We start from the raw sequence: 18,947 nt of genomic DNA on the forward strand, positions 1-18,947 counted from the left end.
AAAAGTTTTATTTTATTAATGTATACACATACATGCTCGAATGATGAACGAATAGCAGATGACTATCTAAAGATTAGTATATTCTTTCATTTCTAGAAGAAACGACAGAATATGGACCGAAATATTTATGGAGGCCCCTAATTTCTTTTTAACAGGGGGGCTAAAATCTCTTATAACTGGCAAAGACGTTGACTGGACTGCAGACAATTTATTACAGCGTCAAGTATTCTGAGTGGAAAGCATAATTTCGGTGATGTTGCAAAACCCGAAGAAATTTATTGTTTTCTAAATATAATTCTAAAGGTTTATGGAAGGTGCCTCTTACTGTGCCGCGCATCCAAGTCAAAGAGAAGTCTTATGTCTTCATCACAAAATCAGACAGAATAGTTCACGAACATCTAAAACAAAATTTAGATCAATTAGTCTGACTGTCTTTGTTCTTTAAGCATTTGAAGCCTATTTCGGAACAGGTATAGATGGGGGTGCATACAGATACTTCGCTTGCTTTTCAAATATTAATTTATTTAAATTTGCTTAGGTTTTACAATTTCTTAAACATTTGTGTCGACAAAGTATGTTCATATCTACATATACACATTTATATTTAAAATGCATCAAAAGTTTTTATGAATTGTTGATAAAAAAATTCCAATATTTTATTTTATTACAACAAGGACTAACAAATGTAATTAATTTAATTATTTTTGGTTAAAAACCAAAATGTACATATAAATTTTTACATGTGGTTAGTCAGAGGGTTTACATGTGGTTTAAAAATTTTTAATTTAAAGAATAAATTTTTTGATGTAAATTGAAAAATTATGTGATTTAATAGAAAAAATATGAATGTGGTTAGATAATGTCTATCTATGTAAATATGTAATCATAAGACTTATTTTTTTTTTATAGAGACATAAATGTTTTCTTATAAGTTGTTATAGATTAGTAGATAATTGAGAGGAAATCGCTTTAAAACTTATAAGAACTATAGAATATAAGAAGTTCCGACAAAATTTAGCCTTTAACTGACGAGGTGTTATACGTTCCGCTTTTTTTTCGTAATTACTTTCTTACGTTTCTCTCTCGTACTTTCGTATTCCCACATAAGTACAGTAAATTATTTCAACCCATTCGAATGCTATGATAATGTAACAATAATTTGCAGGTATTTGTTGGCCTCTTGAATAAAAGTTATTTAAAAGACGCGAGGACTTTTCAGTATTCATTCGAGCTGAATTTCTTACTTCCTGTTAGAATTTAATAACTCAATTATCAATTGAATTTTATTAAAAATTTGCAAAGAAACAGAAATTACAAGAAAAGAAAACAACTTGTAGTAGCTTATAAATTTGGAAGAGCGGTTCGGGACAAGTGGTAGAATGTTCTTAAAAATATTTCATCGGCGTCATTATTTCATTTCTGTTTTTAGTTTTTTAATTACAAACTTAATTAATAAAACTTATTAATTTTTTATATTAATTTATTTAAATTGAAAATATTTTTTTTATTAAATTTTTATAAATTGTGTACAATGAAGCAAAAAAAAAATTCTAATCCATGTAACCTACATATTAAACATCAATAATAATTAAAATCAAATAAACATAGAAGATTATTAAAAAAAAAATTCCATTCAAAAAATATTTCATAAAATAAGTCAAAAAAAAAATGTGGAACGGGAAATATATAATTAAAAAATCACCAATCATTTATAAAAAGTCATCGACAACAGCGCCAACAGAAACACAAACAACAACATTACAAACATCAATTAGATGTCAACAATCATCAACAGAATTTGTTAATATTTTAAATAATCATCATCATAATCATACCCAGGAACATCATCATTGTGATCAATATCAAAAACAACAGCAACAACAACAGCAACAATTACAAAATAAAAATTCTCATATTCATTATAATAATCATAATCATCAACATCAGCATCAACATCAATCAGATAAAATGTCAGTTAGATCGATTAGTTCAGAGGATGTATCGACAGCAATTGAATATGGAAATTGTTGTAGCGCTGAAGCTAGAAATCCAGCAATTAAAACAGGACGAAGAATACAATTGTTTCAGGTAAGTTAGAGAATTGATCAATTATATTATATGTATGTGATTTCTATATGTATGTATAAACATTCACAACAATATTGCTTTATAATTAAAACATACTGCGAAAATTTGAGCTTAGCTTCTTCAACTCGCATTTTATAATTTAAAAGAGATCTCAAAGTAGAAAAAGCTCGAACAAAATCAATCATTTGAGAACAAAGAGTATACAAAATATAATTCGATTTATAAAGGGGAAATTCAAGTTGACCGGCATTTTTCGAATATATAGAGAAATTCGAGTATTAGGAGAGATCAATTCTAAATGTAACTCGATATTAATAATTTCTTGTGCTGTAAAAATCTAAGATGTAATCTGAATCTGATGAAAATCGTATATGTGTAAAACTGCTTGACTTTGTTTGACGGGAAATAATAGAAATTATTATATTTTCATCAGGTTTACTGTCACATTTTTTAAAAGTAAAATGTTGACAATGAATTTTTGTGAGAGTTTTGAAGAGCCATATTAGTCAATTTTTGGTTATAATTTTTAAAGCAAATTATTAAATTTTAATATAGAGCCTGAATAAATTTTAATATGTCATTTAAAAAATTTTGAATAAAGCTGAGTTCAGTAAAAGATGTTTCTCATGATGTTAAATGATGTAAATGCGATTCAAAAACAATATTATTGAAATATTGAACTCAATATTTATTAAAAATTAATTATAATTATTATAAAATGTCAGCTGGAACAATATTCATGAAGTCAAAATGCCCATACATATTAGACTTATAATTAAATTTCTAAAATTGTATTTCAAAATTAATTATAAATTGTGTATTATAAGAGGATTTTAAAATAATTAAATTGAGTTGAATAATAATTACAAATACTTGTTATAATAAAACAGGTTGTAAATAAAGGTTATATCGACTTGATTCGATAAAATTTTCTATTAAAATTCATAAATAATAATTTTATATTTCAAGATAATGGAAAAATTTAATATTCTATGAGTAATATGAGCATACAATTTTAATTAATAATTTTAATAAAAATTTATAGAACTGGAAATAAAATTAACATAAAATTTAAATGAATAATAAAAATTCTATTCGATTTGACCCCATATAATTCTATTCGATATTAATTTTAACAAAAATATTATCCTTTTCATCCGTATTTCAAAATATAAATAATTCTACTTTTGTAATACAGGATAATAATTACAGACTTAATAAATAATTGTTTTTTTCCTATATTAAATTTTAAATTAATTTGTTGTATTAAGTTTATATTAGCGAAAGGTCAAAGGATTATTCTATTCATTTTATATAGAACAGTTTAATTTAAGTAGGTTTATTTTTTTTCGCTTGAAACCTCAGAATCTGTATTCTATGAGAATTTTTATATTATCAAAGCGAGTATCACTACTAGTTGTTTCAATTACAATGATTGTCATACAATTTTCAAGTTTAAAATAACTATAATGTATTCGACATGGTTTTTTAAAATAGCACATTTTCCTTTAAAAAATTTGACTAGTTCTTCCGTAATGTATTCGCCTTAAATAACTTCCTTCTTCTAATACTTTTATTAACACTCGTTCTTTGGTTATTCGATATTTTGATCAACAATATTCTGTTGATAATATTGCATATAATTGGGGGCAATCATTTTTATAGAAAGACAAGTATCTGTAATTTTACATTTTTCCTCTACCAGGCGTTCGATAAAGTTTTTAATGACAAAGCAATAGGAAAGGATAGAGTAGAAAATGGTAAAAAATTTTATATACTATAATAAAATATAATATTTACCGACGTCTATTAAGAAACTATTAAAATTTTTGAGGGTCCTCTGAGTTGCCATGATTGAGAATAACAACGACTTCAAAAATTCGGGAGAATTTGACATTTAAACTTTTATTTTTTCAAATAGAAGAAATTACAGTTAACTTTCTGTGTTTGCCGAATTAAATTACTTTCTATTGCATGTCTTTCAAATATTATAATTTATAGAGAGAGAGCAAGGATAATATTCACATTATATACAAACAACATTTAAGCTTAAGAAATTGAAGAGCGTAGAGTTCTGGTAAACGGATGAATAAACGAACGTACGGGGTGAAACTAATAGGCTCATTTTTATATTTGAACTATGAAGAACACTATTTTAAGTACAACTTGTCGTATTTCTCAGACCAATGCCTGAAATCATTTAATTTTCAATATGAAATTTATTTATTTTTTTTTTAACATTGCAATTTCACTTAAGAAAATATTATGATGTATCTATATATTTATGAAATGTGGGTGCTGAACCCATTTACTCTCATACAAAATACAATTTTTAATTGAGAGAAAAAAAGACACTAAAAATATTGTTTTTTTTTTTTTGGTTTCATTCACGTTTTTGATGTGAAGACCGCGAAATATCAATCATTTTTCATTCCGTTTTTTTGGCTCTTTTATAAGGAATTAAAATTTTATTTGAGTCTTATGTATTTAAAATTAGTACAAAAATATTGGAACGAACCACTATAACCTTTTTGATAACAAACAAAAGCTTTTCTTTTTTTAAAAAAAAAAATTTTTTATTCCAATTATCTTTTCTATTTTACATTTGCACGTATTTTTTTGATCCTTACATTTAATTGTCAATGTTAAAAGGAATTAATTGAAATTGGGTCGAAGTTTTTAATACAACAGAATCATGTAATTGGTAGTGACCTTAATGAAAAAAATGTAGAAAATATAGAATTTTATGTCAGGAATCATGTACATACTTTTATTTTCGTTCAAGGTTTTTTTATAATTCTTATAAAAATAATCGAAAAGAATATTGTTTCTACGGTTTATACAATAACAAACCCAATATTGGACTCATTATTTCATGAAATGGAATTAGTTACAAGAATACTCTTATACAATCAAAATATTAAAATAAGAATACAAGTTGAATAATATAGCGATTCAAATAATTTTTTAAGTTTTTCTTTGAAAAACATAATAAAACCACATTTAATTTTTCTTAATACCATAAAGTTCAGATGTTACACAGTTCCCTTGCTTAAACTTCAATCAAGTGGCGTTTAAGTATTGAATTTTTTACCGACCGTATTGTCTAAACAATAGGTAGGTTATGTGATGGCAACAAATTTTACACATCGAGTTTTCGGTGGGAATGTACTTCTCCATAGTAGGGAAGTGTAAGTAAACTATTTTTTAGAAACGAATTTCTTGAAATTTGATATTTGAGTTCTGGTTGTTACCGAAACTAACTGGCGAGCATTTCAGGGAATTCGGGTAGCACTTAGCGAAACTCTACTAAGAGCCAAATTTACATTTTTCTAGGTATGGTAACTATAAGCTTACTAATGTCCTAAAAATTGGAAAGAAGTATTTAACAGACATTTTTATAATATTCCGTAACACTTTCACTTAACTAGACAATATACAATGTGGTTTTTATATTTAAGTTTGTATTTTTTCAGCTGAAGTACAGTTCAAATAAAATATATTTTTATGAAATTTTTATTAGTAATTTTAGACCTTATGGTTGTTTGAAGAGAATTCTGAACCAATTAAATCAGGTCTTTCCGATAACTCAAAACCATGTCATGATTCTCAGCGATAACTCAAAAACTAATTGAACTCATCGAATTTTTTAAAATGATTTATAAGAGTAAATACCGGAATTCTAATTAAATTAGATGCGGTCGAGGCATTGTCCGGACAACTTTAAAAGTGATTTGATCATAATATGTTATAGAAACACAGTGTTGAAATTTTGCATACGCGAATAAGATGAAATTTCACATAAGTGAATTATCGGTAAGCGTCTTTAAGATTGTATGTTATTATAAACGGTAAATCCCATTAATGCATAAAACTGCAGCAAGCAAATAAAATAACAAGAGACCATATGAAATAGTGTGGCAATTATCATATAACTCTTAAAATCATTCACTCGTACAGGGTATCCCAAAATTGTATAAGCCAGATGTATAAACTCGAGATTCCCAAAGCAGAATAATAAAATAAAATTTTAGCCGTCCTAAACCCTTTAATTTAATTTTAAAATTTTATTTTTCAAACATGTATACAAAGTAAAGAACATAAACCGACGCATGGTGTATGCTTATATTGTTTTATTGGTTAAAAATTTTACATTTCACATGGAAATTTTTAAAATTTTATCAATTATGTGAATATAGACTTTCTGTGCTTCTTTTGATGTGAAAATTTATAACCATTCAAATGGTATTTACTATGAAGCAAAGTAATATTTTTAATAAAATTAGAAAATTACAGTATTTTCGCATATAAGAAATATTCTCAATAAATAAGAAAATTAAATAGAAATTTATTTTATTCTAAAATCTCTTAAAAATAATAAAATGATATTAATTTTGTAATTTATTCATTAAGAATTTTAAATTTAAATATTTTTTTTTTTTAATTAATTTTCTAATAAAGTTTCAAGGATGAAAATCGTATACACAATACGAGTATAACATTAAGAATTCTCTTTTTTCCTTCCTTTAGTACTTTATAAGCGCATATAAACATTTACATTATATACATAAACATATACATATGCACGTATTTCAATTCTTAAGTGTTATTAAAATTTAATGTTCAAAATAAATTTTTATTTCTTTAAATTAAAATAATAAATAACAATTAAATAATAATGTTTTTAATATGAAAATTTTTCGAACGAGTTTTAAATCAAAGTAGGTGGTATAGTTTTCAAGTGATTTGATTTGAAAATGTATAGTATATAATTACGAATTGAAGTAGTTACTAGTTAGAATAAGTCACTTCAATTGAGTAAGTGTTTTAGTTCAATAAATTAATTTTATATTCATTTAAGAACCAAGGGAATTTAAGAAAACATACATAACATAACAAAGTTACCGTACATTTTTGACATCCCAATTTTTTGATGAACATAAATATTGTAAGTAAACGTAAAATTAGCAAAATTTCTCAAAAAATTACTAATAATCATGCAAATTTTCCGTACATCGTTTCCGTAAACGCCGTCATTAAAAAATTTACCAATTTAATTATTACATAAAAAAGAATTAATAAGCGGAATAATAAATCTGGAAGTGGATCTTTGACGTGGCAATACTTCGAACAATTTAATAGTACCTATGGAAGCAGTTAATTAGTGAACACTTAATTCAATCTCCAGAAGATATTGTTGACTGCCTCCTTCGTTCGCCTAAATCAAATGACAATCAACAAACTATATGACAATTGCAACTGTCAAATAGATCGACATTTGACGGCATCGAATGTCGATCATTTTGATTATGCTGAAAGCAACTTATAAAGACGAAAACAAAAAGTAGTTTAAAAATAACATTCCTATAATATCGACATAGGTGTCTAACAAGCTGTAAAAGTTCGTTCTAAATCATGTAATTTAAATTTTTTTATATATTTTTAGTTATACCGCAAAATAATTACCACAATCATTTACAATTGCCTAAATAGAATTAAAAGAAATAAATTTTAGTACCCGGTTTTTCCATAAATAGCTCGTAAAGTTAAAATAAGGAAATTTTTCTTTCTTATTTTTTCTAATTAGTTTTATTTGTTCATTGCATTTTACTATTGAATTCTTTTCTTCATTTCAATTTTTTCTTAATAAATTTAGAACCTCTTTAAAATAATCTTCATTAAAATTCATTATTTTTTTTATTTTTTCCTTCTATTTTATTTCTTGTAAAGTTGAAAATGCGAGAAAGCACATTCACTTTTCTATAATCCTATATTTACATATATGTATTATTATACTTGCATTAAAGGATTTAATAGTTTGTAATAATCAGAGCATTTAACAAATTGAAACAATTAAAAAAAGGATTGAGAGTAAATCACACGATTTAAAAATAAAAATATCAAAAAGGAAAAAAAAGTGAAAATTTTATGATAATATTGAAGAATTCCCTTTTCCTTTCTCTCTTATTATTTCTTTGCTTTTAGTTGTTTGTATTTACTTCCATGATAGTAATTTTAATTAGTAATTACCGAGTAACGTAAAAGTGAAAATAAAAGAAAAGAGGGAGAAAGGACAATATTTTATGGACAAATGATTTTTAATGTATGAATAAGGGGAACATAAAAAAATTAAAATAAATGTTAAGAAATGTCAATGTGTTAATGGCGAAGTGTTATTTTGATTTGTTTTCTGGCGTAAGAATTATAGTTTATAATAATTATCAATTTATGTAATAAAACCCTTATACAAACATATGTGGTAAACATTGTTTCACAATTTTTATTTCATTTGAATATTCGCATTGTTTTATCTTTATACTCATGGGTATGTTCTTCTAACCATAGTAATATAAGATTCCAAATTTCTCTTGAAAGTACTTGGGAGTACTTCCCAAATGGAATGGTATAACATTTACAAATTGTTATTATATTGAAATTGGAGAATAAAACAATAACCTATTAATTTATATATGTTCATGTTTCATATATTTCTCACTTATCTAAGTATAAAAGCTCTCTTAAACTACTCCTTTGTACAAGCTATAGTGTATGTAACTCATATAAATGCAATATTTTTTATATTTTGTTTTGAATAACAGTTTATTTTAGGAATAAACGTACAGCATTAAGTCAGATGACACAAATAACATATTGAATTTTTTTGATGATTCAATGATGATATGAGATTAGTTTCTGAAATTATTATACATATATAAGATTCCAATCCATGTTTTTGTTCGATGCTTTTAAATCATAATACCAACAAAGGACAACTTAATATAATCCATTCAGTTTCGTAAGCGTTCGGGAACTGTTGTCCAACTCCCTTAGGGATGTTTCCGGTTTCATATTTCAAACGAGGACATTGTAGGTTGGGGCGTCGGGAGGTTACAATAAGTTGCGAATGGCTGCGGTTGCCCGGGGGATATTTCTGCCCCACTCGGTTCCCTTACGAATCTACAAATCTACAATCCGATGTCTCCGGTTTCATACTTGGAACGAGGACATTGTAGGTTGTGGCGTCGGGAGGTTACAATAAGTTGCAAATGGCTTACGAATCTACAAATCTACAATCCGATGTCTCCGGTTTCATACTTGGAACGAGGACATTGTAGGTTGTGGCGTCGGGAGGTTACAATAAGTTGCAAATGGCTTACGAATCTACAAATCTACAATCTACAATATAATTCATTGATGCTATGTCGCGAAACAAAATTAAGTTTTAATAGTCTTATTTAATATATTCGATTTGTTATAATATGCCGACGCCCTCGAACATGTTGCTATTAAAAATTGCTATGTTCAACAATTTTACGATCTAATTTGTATAATAAGAATTTGGAGTGAACATGAAGGCTAACAAATCATGTTATCGAATTATTATACTCAAGAATCAAGATAATGTCAATCAAAGAATTTTGTCAACAATAATGTTATTAAATTTACAATAATTGCTTAAGATTTAATTCGAATTTGGCAATTTGTGAATCTACTAATTTATTTTGATTTAAAATTTTCGGAAATTAAAGATAAAGTTTATGTTATCTAAAATTAGTTTTTTTACTTATTACCAATATTTATATAGATGAATGAGATTATAAAATTTCTATTGACTTTAAATATACTTTCTCATTATCAAAACTGTTCTATTTTTAATTTTTAGCACTTTTCCAAAAATTTTTTTGAAAAAAGTGCTTATTAGTTTCACTCTGTCCGTCCGTCCGTCCGTTCGTCCGTCCGTCCGTGGACACTTTTTTTGTTTACAAAACTTCTACACCTTTGAAGATAGAAAGCTGAAATTTAATACGTACATAGATCTTCACTAGAAACTTATTTCCGTAGAACAAAATTTTTACCTATCTCCCCCCCTCTAGAAGTTATATCCCTCCAAAACCCTAGAAATGGCCTTTTTTAAATATTTGTTGCAATGAAACCATAAGCATTTTTGAAATTTTGCAAACGCAGAAAGGCTTGCTTCCCCTTGCGCGGTATGCTATAGTTAAACTTTAGAAAAACAAAATGGCCGTTCAAATTTACCGTTATCTAAAGTCCTTTTTTTCCAAATTTTTGATGTCGTTTTTCTTCTAGACCCCAGACTGTAGAAGCTTAAAATTTTAGGAGCTTTTAGATATTAACAAATAGTTCATTTTGTTAGAAGAAAATTTTTTTCCATCTCCACCCCCTCTCAAGTTATCACCTCTTGAAATTCGTAAAATTTGAATTCTTGACACCTTATATTTCCGAAACCGTAAGCTTTTCCAAATTTTTATAAACGCAAAAAGCTAACGGTAAATTCCATGAAATTAAAAAATATAATTATTTTTCTTAACTCACACAATTAACCCTTAAAATCGAGCATTATGTTAACCCCTTTTTATATTAATTTTTGCTTTATTTCAAAGACTGCATATATGCGTCATCCTAAATATATGCAATCCTAGAAATAGTTTTGTATATGAATGAAAATAATTTTAATAGTGTGATAGGTATACATAGACTGTATTTAAAAGCAGAATTTTCACTTGTTGAAGGGAAAAGTGCTACAATACAAACTATTGGTTTGACCCAACTTTATTTAAATTACTGTTTAGCCTCTTGTAATTTTAATGAATTCCTTGAGATTTCTCAGAATTTGTTTTTTACGATATGCGTAAGTGCGAAAATTTATTTTTAAAAATAAATTTAATTAACAAATTATTATTTTTAATTTAAAATTAATTTAAAAAATAAATATTATTAAAAATTATTGTTAAAGTAATTTGGTCTTTTCCCGGTGGTGGGGGGGGGGGGGGGTGTGGGGTTAACATTTTTTTAAATTTAATTATAATTACTTATACACAATACAAATCTCGTTTTTTTTTTTTACTGAATAGTCAAAATTTGATTAGTGTGAAATCATAAGATTTCTAAATAAAAAAAAACAATTCGAGAAGTTTAGTAAACAAAAGTTCCGAAATGATAAAAATTTGGGAAAAATAAATTTCAACTATGAAATTATCAGCTTTAAACTAAAAAATATGAAATTTTTTGGAAAAATTCAAAATTTCAAATTTATTTTTTTAAAAAATAAAAATTGAAAAATAAAAAATTTTACAAATTTTCAATTTTTAAATTTAAATTTAATTTAAGCAAAAAAATTTTATCATTTATTTCTTATTCACTTCCAAGTTTATTTGACGCAAACACAAACGTTTCTAATACAGACGCCACCTTTATATCCTCTTTGGCGACATTGAATCATACAAATTGCATGACATTGCCATTTTCCTTCAATCATTTCTTCACCATCAGCATCATCGGCACTAATAAGTTCATCAAGTTCAGTATCAGTTAAATCATCAAAATCTTTAAATTCTTCAATTTGAGTTGCTGATACAATTGCAATTAAGGCGATTAAGAAACTCAATAAAATTAAAAAACGCATTTTGATTGATTGAAAAATATTTTAAATTTTGTGTTAAAGCAGGTTATTAATTTGTGTCTTCAATGCTTTGTTGTAAAACTTTTACTCTGCTTTATTTCGGAAATTGTAAAGTATTTATATACGGAAATATCAACTATGAACGTTATCGACCATGTAATCTTGCATTGAAATTACAGGAAAAATTTAAATCTACATATTTTGTAACTCCTTTCGGTTTCATTTAATCGTAATTTTCTAGAAAAGAAATTATGAAATATCGAAAATTTTTATATTTCAAGGAATTTGAAATTTTATCGTAAATTTTAAAATTAAAAGAAATTTTCCAAAATATAAAAAATTATTAATTAAAATTATTGATAATTTCTTTGATTTTATTCATGATTAATCAGTCAGGACACGTTTACTGATTTTACTGATAATAAATATTACGAAAATTAGTTCACCGGTTTGCAGTATTTTAATGTAAGTTGTGCAAGAGTTCCGAAAATTTAAAATTCTCAATAAAAAGATAATTTCAAAAAGGAATTCTTATCGTTTATAAAAACCAATTCATAGCCCCAGTCAGATATTTTTAACATTAAAAATATCTCAGAATGATAATTTCATTGCAATTGAAATTTAAATCAGTTTGGACAAAAAATAAGGAATTTTAGAAATTTTGGATTAATTAATAAGCTAGTACGAATTATTTGAAAATTTCTACAAATTATTAATTTTATTTTAGTCCTATATTAAAATTAAAATACACACCTCTTTTAAATGACCATCTTTAATTGAAATAATTTCTTCAAATTGAAGAGCTTAAAATACATAAATTTTTTTCGTTAATGTCATTAACTCATTTTTAAGTATCACATCTGAGATCTTGAAAGAGAAGTCTACATGATGAGCATTGTAGTGTGACTGTGAAGAAGAATGCATAATTGGTGTATTCTTTGTGGGATTTGTGTGGTTATGATGAGTGTTAGATGCTCGTAAAAAATTTAATATTTTCATAATATGCATAGTCGGGTAACAAGAAGAATACTTTTGCATATTTCAAAGTTTGGAAGAAAAATTCGAACGAACACACATACATCCTCACTTTTCAACATTTTAATTTAAAAGCACATTTCATCTCATATACGAGTATGTACGAATTTAACTAGCTATTAATATAAAAGTTCTGAATGAAATTTCAAAACAATTTAAAAGGCAACAAACTTAAAATACAAGCTCAGGTGCTTTCATATTTTAATAATATCCCGCCAACTCATTGAAAAATTAATTGTAAACATTTTCTTATCACGTAGGAAATCCAAAAATAAATTAAATTTTTGATTTAAAAAATTCAATAAAAAAACCAGTTTATAACTGGTAAAGTGAGATTATTAATTTATTGACACATACTTGACGTTTATTTGTATTATTCTCAAGATAACAGTAATTTTCATTTGATATGAGAGAAATTAAGATAAGAGAAAATATGATCTAAAAAACTCTATATAGAATTGATTTATTGACGGAAGTATAAAATTAACCTAAATAATAATCAATATAATTGAGATCAGGGGGTGGCTATCAGTGCACTTAGCTCATCCATACTTATTTTACGAAAAGTTGAAAATTAGAAATAGAGAGGGCTCGTTTCTATAGAAGTGTTTTTTGTAAAATGTCTGTTAATGATATTACCCATACCGATATTTAAAATCTTTGCATTAGATTTTGCAATGTTGAAAAAATTAATAAAAGATCAAACTTGAACAGTGTTAAAAAAAGGCGGCTAAAGCGTTCATTCAAATACGATTGAATACTACTCAAATTTCAAATTCCGTATAAGCTTATGTCAATTAAATATAAGCATAACAGTTCATGAATGAGAGTTAAACCCGAATTATTAGCTTTGATTTGAAGATTTCATGGAGATCCCGAATAATTTTTAGAATTTTTAAAATTTATGATTCTTTTATAACCTATAGAGAGCCATAAATAAATACGATATAATTTATTTAAATTTTAAAAATTTTATTTATTACAAGTATACAAATATTTCATGCCAATTCATTTTAAATTAAAATTACAATTCAAATATATTCAGTTTCCCCTCGTAATATATGTAATAATTTACTTAATACAAATGCAACTATTTCTCATGCAAGCACCTGCTTTAAAGTTTTTTCGAAGGCATTGAATCATACAAACAAGATGACATATCCATCTTCTTCTAATCATCACCACACCAACATCATCACTATGAACAAGTTCATTGAGTTCAGCATTGGTTAAATTATCAATATCCTTGATTTCTTTTGGATGATTTGCTGATACTATTACAATTAAAACAGCTAAGAGTGCCAATGGAATTACGAAGCGCATTTTTAATTTGTTGAACAATATTTAAAGTGATTGTAATGGAAAAAATGCAATTCATAAAGTTTTTATAGTAAAATTTTTTTTATAAAACCAACTACCTTTTTTTAGATAATTTGGAAATTCAATGAACTTTATATAACTGATAATTTTCGGGAGTAAGGGCGACCTTTAGTTAAAAAAATTACTGTTCGAAGTGGTCAATTTCATAGTAAAATCACTAGTTGTTACCTCTTTGAAAACGATGAAGAATGAGTTACTGTAAACAGTGACCGACAACTACAGTTGAATAAAGTTAAATTACATCTGATTTCAGTAAGGCAGCGCGACGTGTCATATAATCAGTTAAATTGCGTGGAAAATTTAGTGAATTATTTATCTCGAGCATTTCGTCCCACATTACACATGACACATCTTAACACATTAAACATTAGTAAATGTTTACTGGGCTCTAATTCATCGTAAATTCTAAGAAATTTTAGTTTTTTTTACCAAATTCTCTGGTATGAATCTTAAAATCTAAAACATGTAAGTGTCCGGTTATGAAAGCTCCGATTATCCCCTTAATAATTCATATGAAATAAGTATTTTTCCCGAAAATGGTATACGACATTTACGACTCAACTGAAATTCTTAAGAAATTTAAAATATTTTTATTATTATTGCTAAATTGATAACACTGATTAATAATTTTAGATAATGTTGGCTTTATGCTTGCAGAAATTTTCATATAAATACTTTACCAATTTTCACATTTTCTCATAGTAAAAATTTTAAAGCATTAATAAAATTAAATCAATTAAAATATTTAAAAAATTAATAAAAATGCGTTTCATAATTCTATTGGGATTTTTGGCTGTCTTAATTGCAATGGTATCAGCAACACAGCCTAAAGAAATTAAAGATATTGATAGCTTAACTAATGATGACTTAGACGAACTTGTTGGTAGCGATGATGTTGGTGAAGAGATGATTGAAGGAAGATGGCAATGTCATGTTATTTGTATGCTTCAATGTCGTCAAAGAGGATACAAAGGAGGTGCTTGCATTCGGAATGTTTGCATTTGCGTTAAATAAATTTAATAATATTAGAATTATTATAAATTAATTTTTAGTTCTAATATAAAGAAATTGTAGAATAAAAAGTTTGAATCAAAAATATATGTTCGAAGCAATTTAACAAAGAATGTAAAAAGTGTATTTGATTTTATATATAAGCAAACTTTCACCTAAATGATCGTTTAAGACATTTGAGATATATTTGATCAGAAACAGCATTTTTGTATTGTAGCTAGAGTAGAACACAAACAATTTTGACAGGTGTACTTAATACGAATTATGTATTTCGAATATTGTGAGCCAATTTGTTTAATGCGATTGTCAACTGATTGCCATTAAAAGTATGTACAGCAATGTTTCTGAATTTTCTTGCGCTTGGATATTACGAGAAGTTCAAATTTTTAGTGTAGCTTTATTTTTATTCAAGATTATTGCATTAAATTAAGAATTGCTTTGCTGTTTGTAAATTGAATAAATGATTGATAAACATATGCATGCAAAGTAGAATTACTTTTTCAAACAAATTGCCACTCCAATTGAAACACGATCTTTTTAAAGTACAATTCGTCTAATAGTTTTAAACAAATTTTAAAATTTCATTCACAAAATGCAAGATCCTTGATATTTTACTGCGTTAACGGTGAAAACAAAGTCTTCCAGCAGTTTTGCGATGTTATGATTTTTGAATTTCCCACAAATTACAATGTTTAAACTCGTTTTTCTCACAAAACAATTTAAAAATTCCCACATTCACGAGCGTTGAAAACACGCATCGAAATTCGACATGATTTGACATAGTAAAATTGATGACAAAAATTATTTTTATTTAGTTAGTAGAAAAATTCGATAAGCATTTACAAATAAAATAGATTGTGTGGAACCTTTGCAAATTTTGTTTTGTAGTTTCGATTGAAATTTTGTTTTGTAGTATGTGAATGTAGTTTGTGAATGGTGAAATGATTTCTTATTTATAAAAAGCCCCATATATTTTTGTCCCTTTTGCCTTTTCACTTTTTTTTGTTTAAATTTTCATAATACGGGAAAAATACCTCAACGTGGCACTTCTGCCTTCCCATGATCCAAAGAAAGGTCTTCGTTTTCAAATTTCGTAATATTTTAACAAACGTCTTATACGAGTATTTGATTGTATGCTTCATTCATGTATTTAATATGTTGAACTTTAAACAAACAAAATACTTTTCAAGTGCCTACTTCAAATTTCATTCAGAAACTTAGTAATAACTTGCTATTACAAATTATTATTTGAAGTAAATTTTTTCGTTCCTGATAAGATATGATCACTTTATTGGGATTACTTGTATAATTGGAGGTGTCTTAATTTTTGAATAAAACTAATTGACTAACATTAACTTGAAATTGATCACAATTTTATTCCTTAAATCAAACATATGGCGGAAGACTTTTCGTAAAAAAAATATAGGATATTAAAAAAAATCTGATGTGGTCAGCACATAACCGACCGCATTGTGTATTGTCTAGTTAAATGAAAGTGTTACAGAATATTATAAAAATGTCTGTTAAATACTTCTTTCCAATTTTTAGGACATTGGTAAGCTTATAGTTAACATACCTAGAAAAATGTAAATTTGGCTCTTAGTAGAGTTGCGCTTTGTGCTACCCGAATTCCCAGAAATGCTCGCCAATTAGTTTCGGTAACAACCAAAACTCAAATATCAAATTTCAAGAAATTCCATCAATTCGTTTCGTAGATATGGTGAAAAATGTAAAATCGGCCTGCAGATCAGTTTTCGAGCCCTGATCTTTCCAAAAAATTTACATATTCATTGTTTTAATACGAGGAATTCAAATAATAAATTTCAATGAAATCGGTTGATTATTTCTCTTTATATACATAAAAATGTATATTTGGCCCGTAGTAAACGTCCAGTTGCTGATGCCTGATTTGTTCCAAAAGTTAGAAATTTTCGCGGACGGTCGAGCAAAGCTCAAATATGTAATTTCAAGTAAATCGGTTGAATATTTTCTTCAAAATGTTCAAAAATGTAAAACAGGCCCGCCAAAAACTGCAGTTCCCGAGGCCTGATATATACCAAAAGTTGATCAATCCGTGCCATGGTGGAAATAATCTACATATAAAATTTCATCAAAATCGTTTATTTACACTTCCCTACTATGGAGAAGTGCATTCCCACCGAAAACTCGATATGCAAAATTTGTTGCCATCACATAACCTACCTATTGTTTACACAATACGGTTGGTAAAAAGGACCCTTAGTATAATTTAAAAAAGCTGAATGGAATATGTAGTGGCAGCTTTCGCAAATTCTTTAAAGTTTTTGCTTTCCATAATAGGACAGTGGAAATTTGGTTCTACTGAGGTTAGTATCGTAAGCTCTTTTATGATCAAATTGTAAGCTTTTCGTAGACTTACTGTGAAGCTTCCAAGCTTCTATATATGCAACTTAAACTTTAGCGGACCAAGTTTTATTTTCTTTTAGGCGACTTCGTTCTTCATATTTCATAACTTTTTTTATAGATCCACGGCTATAGAATGTAACAAATTTTACTCATACGCTTTGTTGGACGTAATAAACAACTTAAAGTGCGATATTATTGACTCAAGTGAAATAGGAGAAAATTGTAACCCTCAGCGGGTAAGGCCGCCTCCTAGCACTCTTTCATTCATTTTTTATTTTAATTTACGGAATCTCAAAACAACGTTTAAATATCCTTTTAAATATATAAACGTTTTACATTTATGTATAGTTTTAACAACAAATATGATATTACTGCCAAAAATATGTTTTCGATAAGAGCTGAAAGTAAGAATTCTGGGATGTGTTACCACACTACGTTTATGTGTCTAAGTCAAATTTGGAATGTTTGTTCTGTATCTAATAGTTTTTAATAAAAATTAGGTAAATTTTTAATTATTTAATTTCTTTTTAATTTCATTTCGTAAATTATTTATTTTGTAAAAAACAAAGTTAAAAGTAAATTACAGGCAGTTTTGTAAATATTAAAATTAATTTTTTTCATTATTAAAATTTATTTAACACAAATGCAAACATTCCGAATGCATGCGCCTCCTTTATATCCTCTTTGACGACATTGAAGCATACAAATAACATGACATTGCCATCTTCCTTCAATCATCTCTTCACCGACATTTTCACTACCAACAAGTTCATCAAGTTCAGGATCAGTTAAATTATCAATATCCTTGATTTCTTTTGGTTGAATTGCTGATACCATGGCAATTAAAACAGCTAAGAATCCCAATACAATTATGAAACGCATTTCGAATTAAAAGTCTAATTTAGTTTAGAAAAATTTATTAATATGTTGAAGATTGTTGTGGTTCTTGTACTATGAGAAAATACTAAATTTGCTCAGTATTTATACACAAGAAACTCTTAGGTATTATCAACTTATTTAAATCAATCTCAATATTTATTACGAATATTATCAAAATAATGTTCCCCGAAAAGCCTAATATTTATGCGTATTTATCTCTGTTGAAATTCGGAAGAAATTTTTATTCTAAATGATTCTTATCATTAATTTATAATTAAAATGAATAAATGTTTTTATTAAGATTAAAAGTTTAGTATTCAAAATAATTTTAGTAATCAAATATATTTTCGTCATGTCAATTTTATTGGAATACATATTGAAAAGTTAGACAACCTACTATAGCTAAAGAAAATGTGTCTTTTTAGGTACTTATCTAAATTAGCTTTAGAAATTTTATGCACTTATTTTGTTAGCTTTTTAGAAAGGAGAGTTTTAAAGAAAATTAAAGTTTCATCTTTACCGTATTTGAGTTCTTATTTAATCACCAAAATAATTTGATCGGAAATCATCTTAGGACAAGTGAGCAAGATACAATGACGTTTCGAAAAGTTCGCGATTGCAAATTGTACTTAGAGAATTCACTTCTGTCGTTTAAATATTATTTTTACTTAATGCTTATGAATATGTATAGCGTGGCGAATTTTAAAATATCTCGCTAAATACCTTAAAAAAAGCAGCTAAAAAGGTT

The 18,947-nt window shown here is 26.7% G+C and overlaps 1 protein-coding gene across 1 annotated transcript in view; it reads left to right on the forward strand.

The window, feature by feature from the left end:
- The first annotated feature begins 1,377 nt into the window (after positions 1 to 1,377).
- Positions 1,378 to 18,947, forward strand: part of LOC129605660 (uncharacterized) — a 56,841-nt gene continuing 39,271 nt past the window's right edge. Inside the window, exon 1 of the mRNA XM_055515553.1 lies at positions 1,378 to 2,088. Coding sequence (XP_055371528.1) covers positions 1,669 to 2,088 — 420 coding nt within the window. The 5' untranslated portion in view covers positions 1,378 to 1,668. The remainder of the gene's footprint in view (positions 2,089 to 18,947) is intronic.

Source organism: Condylostylus longicornis, unplaced genomic scaffold (assembly GCF_029603195.1).
Source record: "Condylostylus longicornis isolate FDR11 unplaced genomic scaffold, ASM2960319v2 ptg000013l, whole genome shotgun sequence".
Classification (NCBI taxonomy): Eukaryota; Metazoa; Arthropoda; class Insecta; order Diptera; family Dolichopodidae; genus Condylostylus; species Condylostylus longicornis.